The 20,130-nt window shown below is 38.9% G+C and overlaps 1 protein-coding gene across 1 annotated transcript in view; it reads right to left on the bottom strand.

The window, feature by feature from the left end:
* VWA8 (von Willebrand factor A domain containing 8) overlaps window positions 1-20,130 on the bottom strand; it is a 191,819-nt gene that overhangs the window by 34,758 nt on the left and 136,931 nt on the right. Inside the window, exons 35-37 of the mRNA XM_021286771.2 lie at window positions 19,650-19,851; window positions 13,136-13,217; window positions 11,295-11,499 (exon numbers count right to left, since the gene is read on the bottom strand). Of these exons, the coding sequence (XP_021142446.2) occupies window positions 11,295-11,499; window positions 13,136-13,217; window positions 19,650-19,851 (489 nt within the window). The remainder of the gene's footprint in view (window positions 1-11,294; window positions 11,500-13,135; window positions 13,218-19,649; window positions 19,852-20,130) is intronic.

Genomic DNA, 20,130 nt, shown 5'->3' with positions numbered 1-20,130 from the left:
ACACCAGCTAAAACCCCACTATGTTAAATGCAGTCATTGCTGCTGTGGGTCTTGCTTTGAACTCAGTGCTGTTACTCGAAGAACTGCCTCAGAAACTCTGAAGTAGTAGATGCCTCTGAGCCTTTTGTCCATGAATATGCACTCTGTGGCTTAAAAGCTGGATAAACTACATGACGTAATGAGGGAATATCACACGTTTGTTTCCATCTGTCAGGTCCTCTGCTATGGTAACACCTGTGTACATTCTGTTTTCCTCTGTCATTATTAAAAATTGCCTACTCAATTCTTTTCACCTGAAAGATGTGAGGTCATCATCTTTTTAGTTTGCTAATCTACTACAGACAGACAGACCATGTCTAGCTTGGTTATTAGTCATGACTACTTCACATCTTCTAATATCAATTAACTGAGAAAACACTGAATTTGGTTTCTTCTGGAGTACCCTGAATAATCAACAGCTAGAAAGATGGGATAAGTCAACACATCATGACGATTTGCAATAGTCTGGACAGAAAACCACAGGGACATTGCATGGTCAAAAGAAAGTTGAAAAAACACTACATGTGGAAGCAGAAAAGCCTTATTTTCTATAGACGTAGGACCTTGCCAAATCTGTCGTTAAAAAGCAGAGATGGAAGTTATTAAAGATCAACTACATTGTTCTGTTTTCTGAAGGAAAGATTCCTACATTTAGCACTACTGTAACAGATTGGATGATTTAAATTTCCACTACATTTGTCCTTTCACTAATCAGGGATCAACTTTCATTTCATAAGGGCAGAATTATTAGCATGCATTTATCTTGCTGGGACAGCAGGATCTCACCGGTGCCAGGAGCTCCAGTCTTTACGTCACCTGTGTGCATTGCTGCAGACTTCTTGAGATCCGAAAGACGGCGTGTGGAGGTTATTACATTTTCTCCCATGAGAATCATGGGCTTTCACAGGAAGGTCAGAGGAAGAAAGAGGAACTTTGTGCTGGAGCAGCCCCCCCTAACAGAAAGTTGAGTTTATTTCCACTCCTGCCCTTTATCTGTCTGTTCTAATTAGACTGGGAGACCTTTAGGAAAGGTAATTTAGATGTGCTAGTATAGTGTTTCCAACAAAGGCCTCATTTCAGCTGAGGACATTAATATGAGAAAAGGTATTTGACAGAGAACCGATGATCTTTATCTGAGTTGCTTTACCCAACAGTGACTTTCAGAGATGTGAACTTACCAAGCGCTGCAGATTCATGGCTTTCTAGTTTTAGGCTCCCCCATACTTGGAGAGATGCTTTGTTTCAAGGGGACATACATGTCTGGTACTCCTTACTTGGCTAAAATGAATCACGCAGTCCACGAAAAGTTCACAAGACCTAAACTGTGTATTTGGGGGTTGCAGAACTGCAAACACTATCAAACTATACCTTGTAATCCATCTACGGACCAGATAACTCTGTAATCTGCAGTATTCCAGATTTTTCAGGATCCCGTGCAGGACTGCAGAATGCCATGATAACAGTATTCCAAACTTACAACTCTCCACTGCATATACTTTCATAAGGGCAGAATTATGGTTGCGGTCTATCTGGACTTCAGCAAGGCCTTTGACACTGTCTCCCATAATATACTCTTGCAAAAGCTGGTAGCCCATGGCTTGGACAAGTGTACTCTACGCTGGGTTAAGAACTGGCTGGAGGGCCGGGCCCAGAGAGTGCTGGTGAATGGGGCTGCATCCAGCTGGCGGCCAGTCACTAGTGGTGTTCCCCAGGGGTCAGTGTTGGGTCCAGTCCCGTTTAACATCTTTATTGATGATTTAGATGAGGGGACTGAGACCATCATCAGCAAATTTGCTGATGACACCAAGTTGGGAGGGAGTGTCGACCTGCTGGAAGGCAGGAGGGCTCTGCAGAGGGATCTGGATAGACTGGAAAAATGGGCTGATTCCAATGGGATGAAGTTCAATCAGGCCAAGTGCCGGGTGCTGCACTTTGGTCACAACAACCCCCTGCAGCGCTACAGGCTGGGCGCAGAGTGGCTGGAGAGCAGTCAGACAGAAAGGGACCTGGGGGTACTAATTGACAGGAAGCTCAACATGAGCCAACAGTGTGCCCAGGTGGCCAAGAAGGCCAACGGTATCCTGTCCTGTATCAAAAATAGCGTGGTCAGCAGGACAAGGGAAGTGATCCTTCCCCTGTACTCTGCATTGGTGAGGCCACACCTGGAGTATTGTGTTCAGTTCTGGGCCCCTCAGTTTAGGAAAGACACTGAAGTGCTGGAGCGGGTCCAGAGAAGAGCAACACGATTGGTGAAGGGACTTGAACACAAGACCTATGAGGAGAGGCTGAGGGAGCTGGGGTTGTTTAGTCTGGAGAAGAGGAGGCTTAGAGGTGACCCCATCACTCTCTATAACTACCTGAAGGGAAGTTATAGCCAGGTGGGGATTGGTCTCTTCTCCCAGGCAGTTAGCAATAGGACAAGGGGGCATGGGCTTAAACTCTGCCAGGGGAAATTTAGGCTGGATATTAGAAAGCAATTCTTTACAGAGAGAGTGGTCAGGGATTGGAATGGCCTGCCCAGGGAGGTGGTGGACTCACCGTCCCTGGAGGTTTTTAAACTGAGATTGGACATGGCACTTAGTGCCATGATCTAGTAAACGGACTAGAGTTGGACCAAGGGTTGGACTCGATGATCTCTCAGGTCTTTTCCAACCCAGTCGATTCTGTGATTCTGTGATAACTTACAGGGTTTGCACTGCCAATATTTAAGGGGTGAGCAAAATCACTGTTATTAGCTCACCGGTGCCCTCATGTGGTCAAAAAGCTACCTGGTCTGAAACAGAAAATGCAGAACCAGGGGTGCTGGGATGGACTGGCCACTCTTGCTTTTATCGTGAATCAAGAAGTGCAGCTTTGCCCAGTTCAGTCTTAATATCAGGGAAAGGCTGGATTTTTGTTAAAATGTTATAAAGTAAACTTCGCTTTTAAAAAAGAAAAAAAAAGTCATTGGTATAGGTTAAAGTAGATCCTGAGCAGTAAATACAAACAAGTTGGGATCACTGAAACTGTAGAATCAATTATTCTCTAGACAGACATCCAATGTAGAAAATAAATTTCATCAGATTAACTTGCATTACCATAAACTTTCAAGTACAAACTGGAACTTCAGAAAAATAAAAAGAAGAGTACATTCAATAAAAACAAAAATGGTAATTCACTTTAAGGGTGAATAATTCATGCAGAGTTCTGCATGATCAGTTGAGAGGAACAGAAACAGAATAAATGAGAAGGATGAGAATAAGATGATCATCACCCAAAGATGGCAGAGAATCAAAAAACTACAGATTTGGTCTCAGCCCAAATAACAGAAAGAGGCATGGTGGAAACCCCATCCATTTCTAAGAGTCCATTTCCTTAAATCCATAAATAACACCTTGCGCACTGATGACGAGGCTCGGGGTGCGGAGCTGCTGCGGGCAGTGGTGTCTGCAGAGCCACACACAGCAGGACAGACACCAGTGTCTCCTGCCAGGTGAGCTCTTCAGGCTCTCCTGGTTACAACGGGAGCTCCCACACTCAGCTCAGCAGCAACACTGAAATGCCCGCGGGGCTGCAGCTGGACTCTGCTCCTTCTCCTTGTTGCTGCTCTTCAATATTTCCAAGCACAGCCACAGCAACGTGCCCGAGCTGCTTGTGTGCAGCTACATGCAAATGTTTAAAGCAATGAAACGGAACTGCTTTTGCCTATAAAAACTAAGCGTTATTTATTAAGTATAATATACCTGCTGCCTATTTTTTTTTTTTTTTGTCTAACACAGTCTCAAAAAAAGGCAGGGTAAAGGGTGTAGTTGACCACGACCTTCTCTGGGAGGTAAATGTTTAACTCCTGATACTCCACCAAGGCTCATGGAAGGCTGTGCGGTGCTTAGTGAGCACAGGTTTAGGTAAAATATTTTAAGGAAGAGGAGACCCTGTGTAAACGAGCTGAGATTTTTAAAAGAGAGTTGGATCAGCGAACTCCCATGAGTTAGTTGAACTTGAAGCATGTTTTCAAAGGCTTTAGCCATTAATAAACCAAGGCATAACTGCTGGAAAGTAAAACATAGACATTCATTCCATATAAATGAGAGCAATCTTTTTGTTATTCATGTTTTATTTCCACAATAACTCTACAGACAATTCCCCAAACCTCTAAGGAAAGCACCTACATCATATTATGAAAACTCAAAGGCAGCTACACAACATTTCTTTTGTTCTGTAATAGCCCTACGAGGGAATGAAAGAAAGAAATCTAATGGCTCTTCCAAAAACATCAGCTATAATTAATGCAGGACTAAAAAGCACTGCCACATTATCAGCCACCTTCCTCTTGCCCTTGTTCTGGCCAAACAATGGAGAAGTCAAATTGCAAAGATATTGTAAATAACCATGATACTATTTTTTTTCTTTCAATTTTTAAAAATTCCTCTGTCGCTACTATTTTACTAAACAATATTTGGTACACTGCATCATCCTGCATTCCTGATGTATTCAATGATGATTGCTCTGAACCTCTCGCTGTTGCTATCAGAGCCCAGTCCAATGATGTCCACTCCCCTCCATTCTAGGAGATGAAAACGTGTTGGGGGAAAGGAAGCTGTAAATGCATCCACAGAAAACCTCTTGTTTCCTGAGTCTGGGTAGGTGCCTCAGCTATATTCTCACTGTGTATCAGGCATACACCAGCTAAGATAACTGCTCAGGTACAAAAGCCAGACAACAGGCAGAACTTGTGCCAACATGTCTGTTAAACAGCCAACGACAGACAAGGACCTGGCAATAGGAGGGAGAAGGACTGGTTCATTCCTCATGGCCAAGAATATGTGTAACACAGGGATCCCAAGATCTTTTGCTTAAATTGCTCTAAAATCTCTTCCTCTAAATCCACTTCAAATTCTTCAGTCCCTGAGGGACTGGGTACCTGCAAAGTTATGGCCATCTGAGGTAATTCTAATTCAAGAAAGTCAATCTGGGAAAAAAACGTGAACTTCTGGGTGCACGTGTGTGTATCAACATGTGTCTACATGTGTGCACATACGCAAATACATATGTATGTGAATATATACATGCACACAACTACATACGTACACCCCTCCACCTAATTTAACATTATCCCATTTCTTCTAATTTCAACAATGAAATTGACAATTTTGCATAATGATTACTTCAAAAATGTACTCAACTTTGAGACGAGTTCAACACAGGCTTTACCTGAAGTCTAGGTAGGATAGGAACACATTTAAAATATATTTCTAAGGATGGACCTGGCATGCCATAATAGCTACTTAGCATTTCCTTTCGTCCTCATCAGATCTCAAGGTTAACTGATAGACTGCAGAAGAAAATATGAATGTTGGAAACTACTCCTGAGTTTTGCTGAACTAATCAAAATGCTGTTTTTAGCCAAGAGCCCTTGCATCATGGATGATCTGTGCACACAAAGACACACAAAAAAAACACTCTTAATTTTTTTTAGCTATTGGTGATGAACACATATACATTGCTCTTTTATGTTACTGACATGAACCATATGTCCATGTCTTCTAGCTATTCACAGGACACAGAATAACTTATGTGTTCTGTTATCATTTTTGAGTGCTGCTGTAAGACCATGAAGACAGCCATTTACATCTAAAAACCTATCTGTTTATTGCATTTCTTGAGCTTTGCTGAATATGTCTCTACTCATCTCAGTTAAGCGTGTTTCAACCTCAAGCTATAGAGCTGACAGTTGTTTTCTTAGATGTCTGCACTGCTTTTATATGCATTTTTTTTCCCAATTTAAGGTGTGTTCGCACTGATTGCAGGATTCAAGGACAATGAGGCTACTCAGCTTGGCAGCACAGGTACAAAGTATGCTTACATATCCTTATGGGTATGTAGTGCATTTATCCCACCTCTGACACTGCAGTGTAGACACCCAGCATGCACTTGAACAAGTGACCTGCCTTCCTGATGTCTCAGTTCCCTCCTCTGGAAAACAACGATAACGCAAACTGGCTCCACATGTTGCAACAATCACATATTTAAATGTTTAGGGTTGTCTAAAGGGAAACAGTTATGGATGGATGAAGTAATTTTTTTCCACTTCTCCATTTAGCTAGTTACAATGATTCATGCTTTGTGGAAACACTAGATCAGTGAAATGTTAACTAGTCACAGCAAAAACCAAAAGAATATGCCTCTAGCAAAGGATTCACAATTTAGGATAAAAGCATTCATTTTTGACAGAAAACTATTATCTCAGTCAGCTCACCAGGGCAGAAGATCTTGAATGAAATCTCCCAAAACCTTAATCTAAAGCCTTTTCTGTTCTTACATACATTTAATTGATGTCTCCTGTGAGTGCCAAGGCCCAAAACATACCCAAAATGAATCCAAGTCATGCTGAATTGTCCACCTCTAGGACATCTTCTAACAGAATGAACCTGGGCCAGTACTGCATGAATTTCTACACACCACTGCAGAACTGTCCCCAGTGCATTTGTCGTTCATACCACTGGTGAGAGGCGAACAAAGATTTTTTTTTCTCATTCAAGCGTTGTTCTAGATTCATTCCACCCTCTCAGTTTTGTGAGACTGTGAACTCTAACGTGACTTAACTGTTCAGTTGGCTTTTTGCTAGAGAATAGACAGATCGGGTCAAGTCACAAAAACAAACTGAAGTTAAAAAAGAAGGGAGAAAATATCTCCAGGCTGCTTCTTGTCTCTGGAAGGGCCTGGTTTCATATTATGGAATTGTCCAAATAAAGGTCTGCCCCCAACAGGTGGACTATTACTAACAGACACTATGTGAATGGTCTTCAGTGACAAGGGCTGCCCAAATGTTTCGAGCTGTTGATCCAGTGAGTAGAAACTTGCCAGGAGCAGGTGCCCATGTCTGTCTTACACACTCCTTTGGACTGACCCACATACAAACAAGTACATGATTTTTTAAGCTCAGTGTTGACTATCATTCTTAAGATTAGAATGCTGGGATGATGGAGGCATTTTAGTCTTCAGGTTCTACACAGGGCATGTTCTTGCTCATGAGTGAGCATAGGTGTAATTTTCCTACCTGAAGCAGAAGAAACTTACGATAGCTGAGCTATCAATGCCAAATAATTTAGTTTTAAACAGTTGGTATTAGCAAGGCTGCTGCCCACTCAATTCACATTTGCTGTATCTCTCCTCTGTTCAGTCTTATAGTATGTGATCTTGACATTATATTGGCTGAATCCGGGTAATTTAAGAAACCCATCTGAGCTCTCATAGCAGATACAAACTGAACTACAGATTTCAGATTTTTAAGTTTCTGAGGAAAAGACACACTATACAGAACTCCTACGTAGAGTGTGTGTCTGTCGTAGGCCAAAGAGATGTAAGCAATAACCACCCTTGAAGAAGCAGTGTCCTGTAGAACAGGCAGGCCTTGAGCTTTAAGATCTGGGACCTACCAGGAGATTGTGACCCTGTTTTAGGATTACATCAGAAAGATGGGAAAATGGAAAGAAGCCTTTTTTGGTTTTTTTTTTTTGCTTGTTAACTATTCATTTAGATGAAAGTAGGATTTCATTTCCAACTAAGCACCTTAATGTTTATGAGGAAGGCTTGCTATACTGAAAATGAGAGAGGAGAGTCCACAGGAAGTCAAAAGAGTTGCAACTACTTAACTCCTTAGGCCTTTATATATAGCTACAAACACGTTACTATGATTTCAGCAACTCATCTCATGCACATGAAATGGTGCATCTACTGCAGGTTTCACACATGCATCAAACAACACAGATACCAAAAAAACCCACCAAAAGAAACCCCAAAGAAATCTCAGATTACAACAATGTTTGGGGTTTGTTTTTTTTTTTTTTGATCAATCAGACCACTTCTTTGGAAAATCTTGGTGCTAGACTATCCTAGGCACTGGGATGTCATTTTGCACGGCAAGTTTGTGGCAGAGATTTCAGGTGCCTACAGGGCATGATGCTTTACTATATATTGAAATACAATTAAATGATGCACCTTTTAATTATTTTTATGTAAGCATTTTAGTCTTCCTAAGTAAGACATAATAGTAAACCATGCTTACTGAAAAACAACAGCCTAACTATATCAGAATGTAATTGGTGTTTTTTTCTATTAAATTTCTATCATAAGCCTTTGATGCAAAAAGTAACATGAACTTATCAATGTCTGCCTATTGCCACGAAACTTTCAAGGCAAGATTTGAAAAATAAATAGCCTTACAAAATATTTTGAGATATTTCACAATGAAGTGACCTTGTTCTTAGAAACACCAAACAGTGAAGAAGTTCAATAATTTTTGGATTTCAGGTAGCGTTCACAACTTTAGAAAATACATTTTTTGTTTAAATATCATATTGTAGGCACTCCAATTTAATCATTTTAGAACACTGTACTCATATTTTCAGTTTTAAAGTTCAATACATGATGAAAATTTCTGACTTGCCTATATAAATGCAAACTTAAGTAAACATAAACCATATTTCGAGAAACTATTTTTGTAGCCTCAGTACTTGAGCAGTTTGAACTTTACTAATGTATCAACAATAGCAAACAAATGTTGACTATTTTGAAGATTGCCATGACATTATACCAAGGGAATCTGATCATAAGTGGAACAGCTGCTTGTTTTCGTCTGTTTCATTGCTTATCTACATCCAACCTGTTTCTGAGAATCTAACTTGCTTGTGAAAGCAAAAATGTAGCCCTAGAAGACAGTTCCACAAGTACCAGCTGAAGCCTGGCTGAAGGTTTATTTCCACTTCTTTGAATCTATATTTATATTGAAAGCCCTCTAATTCTTTTTCTCTCTCAAAAGTCAGGAAGCTTGAGAGAGATTCTGTGTGTTTTCGCAGAACAGTGGTTCCCAACCACCTAGACAGGTCTCATGTTGGTCTATGCACATCACCATGAAGGGCTAAGAAGCTTTGCAGGATGCACCAGTGGCAGCTTTTAGGGAAATTTTTTTAGGGAAACTAGGGGTGGGTCAGGAATGAATTCCAGTGATATGCAGAACACTGATGATTTTCTTAAGTGAGCTTCTACAGGATGACTGGCAATGATGAGTAGAGTCAAGGAATTAGAGATGCCTCATTAGACTCCAAGATCCTTAACACAGGTGTCACCATAAAACATCACATAAAATAAGCTGATTTTCATACACTTGAATGAAGAGATCAATGCGTGGCTCCAAAGTACCTCAAGTTCTATAAAAACAGGTATCAGGAAATATTTAACTGCAACTTTCTTCGTAATTGTCTCTAGAACTGGAAACACTGGAGTTCTTGCTACGCTTACCTTACATGGGGAATCTACATGAGTAAGTCTTCAAACTAACTTTTCATTTCCAGAAATGAATGCCTTAATAAATACTGCTTTTATATCTAGTCCATTGAAAAGTTAAGTATGGAAGGTGAAGGCCTTAGTCTCCAAATAACAAAGAAAAGAGTTTACACAGGAACTACATACCTATTATCTTATTGGAGATGTACATAAAAGAAAATATTTAATTCACTGCTTACTGTTCTGTAATGCCTTTGTAAACAAAGTTTCTTAGGTACCATTATCTTTCCATCTAAAGTGCGTAAAATAGAGAAACAGAAGTTAGTGACAATCACACAAGACTGAAGATCCTGCAGGAGGCTTAGTTTCAGTCCTTCAGCTCAAATCAAACAGTATTCCATTTCTGAGTTCTGACAAACCACTGGCTTGAGCTCTATACCCCACGTTCACAGAGGCAAGAAAGACACTACAAAGACTTTACCTTGGAATGTGTCTACTAATTAGAGAGGCAGGCTGTCAGGAGAGAGGAATTCTACAACACATCTCGAAAACTGCTTTGTGACTGTAGGAAAACTTCTTAGCCTTTAAAAAAATGGTTATTTGACATTGCTAGTTAAAAGACTTAAAATTTTCTGATGATGTGTACTTTCCAAGCCAGTGTTCTCTAATATTTAGTTGGCTAATACTGTTGAGTAAAATCACAAGTTAACCAAAAAAAAAAAAGGAAAAACAACTATTAAAGCAAGTAAAACTCTTAACTGTTCCTCCTGCCCACTTTTGTTTCTGCTCCTGAACTTGATCAGTATATTAAATTGGGCTGGTCTAAACCAACTGTATCTGACCATAAGATGGTGCTAGTGCTACTGCATTGGTAATAAAAATGGCACTAGCAAAGCAACAGGCATCCACACCAACGTGCCACCAGGTAACACTTTCCTTTTCTCATGATTTTTATGAAAGGCATTTGCTGAGGTCCAGTAAGAAGAACACATCAGTTCTTGCACAAGTTTCTGTAATTGCAGAACATCTTTAGAAAGGGAGCTCAGAGCAGGAAAAGAAAGTGAAAGAAGAGCTACGCTTTTGGCCTAATAAACCTTATTCACACTTGAGATACCTGGACACCTTGTGAACAAAAATATAGCAATCTGAATACAAAAGACTCATCCTGTTTTCCCATTCTAATGCACTGTGAAAATGGTTACAGAAATACATAAAACATAATTGGAATGGCAGACAGAGACAGGATCTTCCCAGTCGAAAGTAAGGAAGTCCTAAAACACACTAGTTCTTCCAAGTAAAGTGATACCTTCTCCGGTCACTAACAGAAATTAAAGATGCAGTTGAACAGCCCTGAATTTTCCCGCTCTGTCACAATGGGGATGATACATATTAGCCCATACATTAAGACCTGTATACGTACATACACACACACACAGCATACATGTATATGCTGTATATTTTCAACATTTACCGAAACATTCCACACGAGAACGTGACTGTATGGAGATGCAGGTAACTCTGCTCAGCTGGGAGAATTAGTCAAAGCCACTACTGAGAACTCCGGGTATCTTCCACCTAGGTTTCATGTTTCTTTTCTAAAGTATAAACACAGTATTTTCTTCCAAGTATTTGAACTCTGGAAAAGCATACGCTCTCCTTAAAAAATTAATTTGATTATTCCACATTTTGAAAGTCGAAGTTAAAAATCAGTAGGAGATAAAGAATTTATTTGTATTTAAATGCACTGGAATTTGGCAAAAATACAAACACTGCAAGACAAAGAGTCTGTCAGTAACCATAATTATAAAGGTCACAAATAAGCTTTTTAACTAATCTATTTTATCTTTTTTTTTTAGTGAAGATGTCTATTCAGTTTTTCTCGCAGGCTTATTTCCACTTCACAGGGGTTTTTCCCTCGACCCCACTCCCAGCTGAAAACTCCTTTGCAGCTCATTTTGTTAAACACTTTTCTCTTCAGCTTTGTGAGGCCCTACCTGCACCGGACGACCGTCTTCTTGGCCGATCATGTTCCTCCAGTCCTGCAGTGACCGCTGGAGGCTGTCCAGCCCGGTCTCCCAGAGCCTCACACCGCCTCCCATGTCCACCGTAACCAAACCCACTTTGCCCAGCGGTGCCAACAGGGCATCGGCGTCCGAGATCTTAGAGAGCCAAGATGTGTAAGGAGAGAGAGACTGTGATCTGAAAAACAAGAACTAATGTGGTTTTTCTTGAAGTTGCAATTAAAAAGAGAACTAGTGTTTCTATAGTTAAGGAGGCAATTAAATGAAATTACATCCTCATTCCATAAGAGACTCTAACTAAGCCCTGCAGATCCACTATTTTATATCTGAAACATTCCACCTGCTGAATGTGGCTATGATCAAAAGATACCTGTCAGTATAAAAAGCAGTATAAAAGACCAGTCTGAAAGGGAATGTGTTGCCTAACCCACTGCTATATCTCATCTATTTGAAGAAAATCAGTCTACACAAAAAACTGTGACAAATATGAAAAATTTAAAAATGTGTTCTAGAAAAATACAAAACTAAAAAAAAGAGAGAGAGAGAGAACATGACCTGGGCACTGAGTAAAATACCTTTCCATCCACTTAAAAGAACATGTTTAATAAGAAAATGAAGATTTAAATGCTCATTTAAAGATGGCACGGCTCTGTGCACAGAGAATCTTAGCCCTGTTTTAAGCAGCCAACTTGCAGACAAAAAATTACTGCTGAAACAGAGAGCCTAATAGCTACAGAATATGACAGGAAATTTAGATAGCGTAGGAAAGGTTCTTTGCATTTTTTTCAGTACTGTTAATGACATGCATAATGACTTTGCAGCTTGCACTAATACTACAATTAATAATCTTCAAAGACAGAAGAAGCAGTAACACATATATTTGTACCTAAGACTGAAATCTCCATGTACTAAATGAAGAAGAGTTAAATAGCTTAAATCTTCATACTAGGTTAAAGGTGATGATGTTGAAGTTTGGCTTTGTAATTCTTGTAATTTCATATAAAATCCTAGTGTAAAATAAAGGGTGGTTTACTACTCTTTCTATGTTAATGCCTTACATTTTTCAATGACTGTGTAAGATACAGGCCAATGGATCAATTATAAAACAGTGAACAGACCCAAATTAATTCTCTATTAATTCAAAAATTCTATAGAATATTAATGAAGCATAACTAATTTAAACGAGAATCAATTAATATTGCTGAAACCAAAATCAAACGGATAGAGTAAAAAAAAAGCCCTATAAAATTTCTGATGTATGGGTTTCATTCATGTACTATTTAAACATCCAAAGTTGAGAGACTGTGTACTTTTGAGGGAATGCGGACTTTCCAAAGGGAGAACCAAAACACACAGAAGCTCAAGTTGCTTTCAAGGTAAACTTTATATTGGCCCCAGAACTTGATTCTTGGTTTCCTAACACCTACACTGGATCGTTCTGCCTGTCTCTGTTAGACTCTAAATACAGAGGAAAGGGAAAAGAAAATAAAGATAGCAAAACAAAATGAAAGCGAGTAGATGATAATGTGCATGAAGATGGGGAATGAGCAAAGGGAATGAAAATCGCAAGATAAAGCTACCTTCCATATTTTCTAACTAATTGCTACATTTTCATTAGTACCACCTAGTAAACGGATAAAAAATGTTGACAAAAATATGCTGCAACAGCTGCAGAATTTTACACACTATGTATGAATTATTCTTACTTTCCAGATCAGAAAAAATATTGGCTTATCCTGAAGTATTAATTCATTCTAAATTCTCTTTGCTCTTCATGTAAGACATAGGCTCCTCTAATCAATAAAATCAGTTACCTAGGAATAGCAATGTATTTGATTTTCTTTGAGTTAAGATCTGTTACTTCCAAGTATCCAGCAGCTTGTGGAGGAGTGACATCTGAAAAGAAGCAAACATGTTATTTTCCTGCTGCATGATTAACTGCTTATTGCATTTGCATTTAGCAAGTTAAATTTAAACATTTCGTTACACAGTACCTGTCAGAAAATGATAAGCTTTCACATTCAATACAGGAGTATAACTTGCAAATATGGAATTGTTTCACTATTATGATAGTGACCAACCAGACAGGCACAATTATAAAAGAATAACATATTTGTACAGCAAATGTCAAAATTACACACAAATATAGCCCTACTCACAAAAGCACTAATCAGGCATTATTGCAATCCCTAACTCACTGCTTTATCTGTCTCTGAAGATAATGTCAGCTGTGTATCTGACTTTATAAGCACGTTGAGCAACGTTTCAAAACACTGTGCTCATTATTCCCACTTTAAAATTTCTCAGTAATATCAAATATTGTTGCCTTACACTGAACCGCTCTTTTTGCAAGTAGATTCTCAGTAGGCAAAGATTTTATAACTTCATGGTAAGTAGACCTAGATTATCAAGCATTTAATATTCTGTTTATAGATAGTTTAATGAATACAGCTAATACTATGGTCCCTCCCTCAGAAATAAATTTGTGTGTGTGTGTGTGCACATACAGTGGCTTTTGCCAACATATGAGCACGCTCTGCCTGGGCTCAGAAGTGGCTTCTAGTTGGGAGCTGCCGTTCACCTGCCTGGAATAAACTGAGGAACTTAAGTTTTTCAGAAAATGAACCAGAAGACTGAATTACGCCGCACAGTATGGCTACAAAATACCATTGTCACAGGATGAAAGCAAGCCTAGATTTCCTTCTGAAATAACGTCTTTCACCTCCTTGGAATGGAGAGCCTGATGTTACCTGCAGAAGTGTTGATGCTCGCACACAGCACACACAGAAAAGACCAGTAAGATCAACAGTATAAGAGGATCTAAAATCCAAATCAGTATAAAGAACAACCAACAACAGCACTTCATGCGTATCTACTGTACCCACATATCCACAGTATGGCGCATCTACAGTAGGACATCTATTGACTTTACTCATCTTCATAAAAATGTCAAACACATTAGAAATAGGAAAAAGAAGTCCAGAAATATGCAGGTTTGTGGGCCACAGAGCACTTTTTGTTTTGCCTAGATTTTGTTACTGTTTTAATATGTGCTCTCTCTTTTGGTAATAACGGAGGATAAGATATATATTAAAAATTTTGATGAAGATCTAGAACACAGAGCTGAAACTGAACTGGAAGAGGTAGAACTGTGGGATAAGAATTAAAAATTAAATTTATAAATTAGAGAGAGAACACAAATCAACCAAATTAAATTATGAAAAGACAAAGGATTGCAGAGAAGGAAGCTGAAGAAAAGGTAACTGAATGTTTAAATGCAACACAGGAGCAACCGGCCAGGATCTCATGACAAATCATGAACATCAGACCTAAACAAGCGCAGTTTGTTCCTCTTTTGCCAAAGCCCAATGGAGAAGAATAGCTACACTCAGCTCTAGACACCAAACTTTAAGGAAAAGATAAGCACATGAGATCATCCTGGGTGTGACAAAGAGGTTAGAACAGATGGGCTATAAGGACAAATATAAGGAATTTTTTCATCTAAAAAGAGACTTTTTATTTGAAAAACACGTCCCATAATATCAAAAAGATTCTTATAAAGAGAGCAATATTATCCTGAGTGGAAGTGACATAAAGTATTTAGTTTTGTTTATAGCAAAAAAGGTGGATACCAGGAAAAGCTTTTCTTATACAAGGAGAGCGAAGTATAGCAATAGGCCAATTGTTTGACAAACATCGGTTAAGAGTCTAAACATGTCATCCTGTCTTTATATAAATAGGTGGACCAGATGATGTGTTGAGGTTATTCCTGTAACTGTGTGTGTTACACTACATGTTGTTCCAGTTACTGTCGCACTAATAGAGATACATACTCAGTAACAGACTGTTATTTTATGTTCATATATGGAAAGTGCTGAAAACCCAAGTAAATATTTTCTCTCAAGTAGCCCTCATTTCTATAGCCATGTTTTTAGAATAAACATTAATGCTTATTTGCTGGATCCTGCCATAATCTCTTGTCTGAGTTCATACTTTGTGGCCATACATCTATTTGGCATTCTTTGGGGAAATTATTACTATATTTCTTTTCAAACAACTATTATCCTGGTATACAGTTCCAATAAAACACAGAGAAAATTATTTCTTTGTTTGTTATTCCTGGAAAAGTTTTGGTAAAACATACTGAAGTACGCTAGATTCTGGCTGAGTTCTTTGAATTATTCATAGAAAATGAAGGCTGCGTGCCAGGCCTGACCAGTTGTCTGAGAAGATGAGAAAGAAAGTCTGATAGATACACAAACCCAAGCAAGAATATAAAACAGCTTCTCAAAGGCCACATAAGAATTAGTGCAAGAACTTCAAGGGACTGCCACATACTTGATTTCATGTAATAGGATGCCTTCCCTTCACTGTACAATCTCCCCAGAAAGAACACAAAGACTTATGAATGAAGACTTACACAACTTATACAACAACAGAACACGGGGGAATGGCAGGAACGTGTGCCAGGGGAAGTTTAGGTTGGATATTAGGAAAAGGTTCTTCACCCAGAGGGTGGTGGATCACTGGAACAGGCTCCTCAGGGAGGTGTCACAGCCCCAAGCCTGACAGTGTTCAAGAAGAGACTGGACAACACCCTCAGACACATGGTGTGAACTGTGGGGTTGTCCTGTGCAGGGACAGGAGTTGGACTCAATGATGCTTGTGGGTCCCTTCCAACTCAGGACATTCTACGATTCTATGAACATTTGTAGATCAGTAACTACAGGTCTCCAATGCAGAAACAGCAGTGCAGATGAATAGCCAAACATTCAAAAGCCACCATGAATTATGCAGCACAATCAGGAACAACCAACACTGAATCTCCAAGGGATTGTAGCAGTTAAATTCAATTGCATTCAAGTGCATTCAATTAAAGAGTCTGTCAATTAGTGAGATTGAGAGGCAAACTCCAGAAGAAGCAATAGCCCAGCAGAGAGGGCTGCAAATGCTGGATCTCAAATGGGCACAGTAAGGACTAATACCTTATAATCTCACCTTCCAAATGAGCACATTAATGCATCTCTCTTTTCTTCTGTCTTCCCATTTTCACTTTGAAAGATTTTGGATTCATGCCATAACAATGGCAATACTAGGTCCCTCTGATTTAGTATCCTGTCTACCAGAGTTGTTAGGCGCTTCAAAACTATAAGACCTGGACAAGCACACATGGCATTTTCCTCAAGTCACCAACCAGTTCTAATGTAGGGGCTTCTTAAGCTGAATGTGGTGTCTATCTTTTTATGTCTATCTATTTAGTAACTTCCCAAGAGTTTGTCCAGTTTTCCTTTGGATCCATATTTCAGCATTCACAACATCCTTTGGGAAGTAGTTTCACAGGTTCATTCCCTGCTCTTTTGATTTGTTTTGATGAAGTTCCTACTACCTTCATTAGCTGCCCTTAACTGGTACCGACTGTTAAACTGCTTTCCCACATGTCTATCCCATACACGTTCTTGTAGAACTCCACTGTATACCCCTTTCCTGATCTTGTCTCCACATGCAGGAGATTTGGACAATGTAATCTTGCTCATCCTCATTGTCCTTTTCTGAATTTAGATCAATTCAGCCTTCCCCCACCTTGAGACAGGGGATCAAAATTACAGTGTTAGAGACACATGGATTTATACAACAGCCCAAAGACATTCTCTGTTTTTTCCCAGTTTATTCCCTAGTAATTCTTAAAATTGGATTTGCCTTTTTTTGACTGCTAATGAGCTTTGAACCAATGTTTTAATGAAAATATCTATTGTAACAACAAAATTGCACTCTTGAGATGTACTGATCAGCCCCATCATTTTAGATATAGAATTAGGACTCTTTCTTTCTTCACATACATTATATTTATCTATACTGAACTTCATCTGCCATTTCTATTGCAGTCAGCACTGTAGTTCTTCTGTAATCCTTCATTGTGAATCCTTTCTACCATGAATAATAACCACTATCATCAGCAAACACTGTCGCCTCATTGTTCATTCATTTTTCTATTTTTTACATGACCACGCTGAGTAGCACACTTCTCCGTAGGGCTTCACTCATGACTCTTCCTCCACTAGAGAAACTGATCATTAACTGAAAAATGGAAATGTCTGATGTCCTTAAAAAAGGCTATAGAGTAGAAAACTTAAGAGTCTTGCTCAGGTCCAACTTAATTGCATTGATACAGTCATATTAAACATGATTCAGTTAAGATCAGTTTTGGTAATTCATAAATTGTCATTTAGAAAATAAAGATCAATGTCAATGATCTTCAAGAAAGCCTTAAATCTTTCAACTTAAATGGCTATAAAGCATGGAACAAACCATACCTCATAACATCTTCTATAAATTTACAGCTATCAATCACTATTCATGAATATATTTCACCATAGTTGAGGGGAAAAAAAGTTAGTAACGTGTTTAGCTACAAAAACAGATCTAAATTAAATTACTTGATCAGACAGAAACCAGTTCTCAGGCAGATAAATTGTTCGGGTCAAGGGTATCCAGGATTCATGAAGAATGTCCCTTGGTTTTTAATTATATTAATGTAGCATTATAAAGTGTTATATTACCACAGCAACCTATAAGACTTAGAAATAAATGTCAAGATCTCAATTTTAGGTATCATTTGGAAGCACTGTATCCCTCCATCATTCCCAAATCAACAAACTAATTTTAACAAAAGCTCAGAAGCTTTACCTTCTGAACTTTGATACCATCCACTTCAGACTCATATATATACATATATTTTTTTTTTTTTTTACAATGAAGGCTTAAAATAAATAACCCAGTCTGACCCTTCAGCAGGTTATAAAGTATGAGAAGATTACAGCCTGAAGTGGTAGAATTAGTTCCAAGATCATCATGCAAAGTCTAACTACGTTTTATTAGGTTGAATCTTTTTAAAAGTTAACCTTTTCTTTACAAACATAGGTAACTTCAATTTTCTGCTCTGTTTATATCCTTGATTTTGCTTCTTTAGTGAAGCAAGTATTTTATTCTTTTAGTAATAAACAAAAGGATTTACCTACACAGGGAAGTAATCTGTGGTAAATGAGACATATTAGATCATTTATTTTGTAAAAGTGAGTTAATTTGTAATAAAGCATTTATTCTGGGACAGGAAGTTTGCATATGGGATAAATCAGGAATAGCTTTTTGTGCTGGTGAATTCAAAATATCTGCCATTCTACCATATCCAAATATTTTGGGGGTTGCAAAACTCACAAATGCTGTTATTTAGCACTTATTGTTATATTTTTAGTTATTGGCTGAAGAAGCTAAAAATACAGTGATAATAGAAAGCTTGGCATGGGAGCACAAAAAAGGCTGAAGGTCTGTAGGCTACACTTGCTTTATCAGTGTACAAGTGGAGGAGGGTTTTGCTCTATGTGAATGTTGCTCATTCCCTTGGACAAGTGCAGAACTAAAAAGCCCAGGTCTCTTCAGTTTGGAGAGAAGGCAGATGTGACTGAAGCTAACAAAGTCATGAAGGCGATGATTAAGGTGAATGCAGAACTGTCATTCACCCAACCCTGCAATGTTAAAAAGAGGGCCACTTGATAAAGCTGGTGGGAGATGAGCTGGTCACAGAGAGCAGTGAACTTGTGAGCTTGCTGTGGAGACACACAAGTTGAGAGAAGGACCAGACAAACTTGTGGACAACAGGTCCATACAAGGAGATTTCAAGGCTAAGGCTGGGATGTTCTCTGCAACAGCTCTAATAAAACAACTGCAAATGTTGAGAAAGTATTGAAGTTTTGCCCAGGGAAGTGGTGGAGTCACCATCCCTGGAGGTATTTAAAAGGCATTTAGACGAGGTTCTTAGGGACACGTTTTAGTGCTAGAGTTAGGTTATGGTTGGACTTGATGGTCCTGAGGATCTCTTCCAACTGGAATGATCCTATGAAGACACAGAAGTGGCCAGGCTCACATGCATTCCTGAAGTAACCTCTCCTGTTGGCCCCGCTGAAGACAATACTGAGCTAGATGGATAAGCTTGTCTTATCACTGTGTGTCTGTGCGGCACTGAGCAGCAGTTGGAAACACTAGTGAAGGATGACTGCTGAACTGGAATGATCATACTCCTGTAGCTGGTTCCCAGTGTGGACAGTGGGAGATCCCATCTACTGGGCTATTCACAGTGTAGGTAGCCTGTTAATTCCTCAGAAGTATGATTAGGCATGTTATAAGATCCAAATTAGGTTTTAAAATTAGTGGAACTACTCTCATTCCTTCTCAAAGGTTTGCTCTGTGATTCTTTAAAAACATTTTGGAAAAATTGGTGAGTGAGTGCAGTTTACAAAACAAAAACAAGTACGTACAAGTATATGAACCTCTTACCTTTTGGGTAAATGTCTTTCAAAGGCACATCTCCAGGTGCTAAAATTCTGACTATTTGATTAGAAGCCAATAAAGTTACACAATTGGTTTGTTTTGCAGCTCCTGTTTTCCTCCGGGGTCCATAATAAAATGGATCAGAAGGAGAAGCACGTTTGTGACTCAGAGCGGAGTTTCTTTTCCAGCTATACACTTCACTAGGAGACTGCAAAAGAGAAGGAGTCTACATAACAAAAGGTTACTGCCATTGAGCCTAAGAACTAACATTTCTTGCTAAGTTCTACTTCTTATCTAATTTTAAATCAAATGTAGCTACTGTGGTTACCGCTCATGTCACCACATGACAAGAAAAAACCTGGATTATTTAGTCATTAAAAATTCCTATGGGACTGAAAAACAACAGACCACCTGTACAAGTTTTAGGAACTCAGATTCTTTGAAGATCTTAAGTTGAATAAACTATTTTTTTCTTCATGTTGAACCA

This window comes from Columba livia, chromosome 1 (genome assembly GCF_036013475.1).
Source record: "Columba livia isolate bColLiv1 breed racing homer chromosome 1, bColLiv1.pat.W.v2, whole genome shotgun sequence".
Classification (NCBI taxonomy): Eukaryota; Metazoa; Chordata; class Aves; order Columbiformes; family Columbidae; genus Columba; species Columba livia.
Note: the sequence above shows the minus strand (reverse complement) of the source record. Positions and strands in the feature narration are given on the sequence as shown.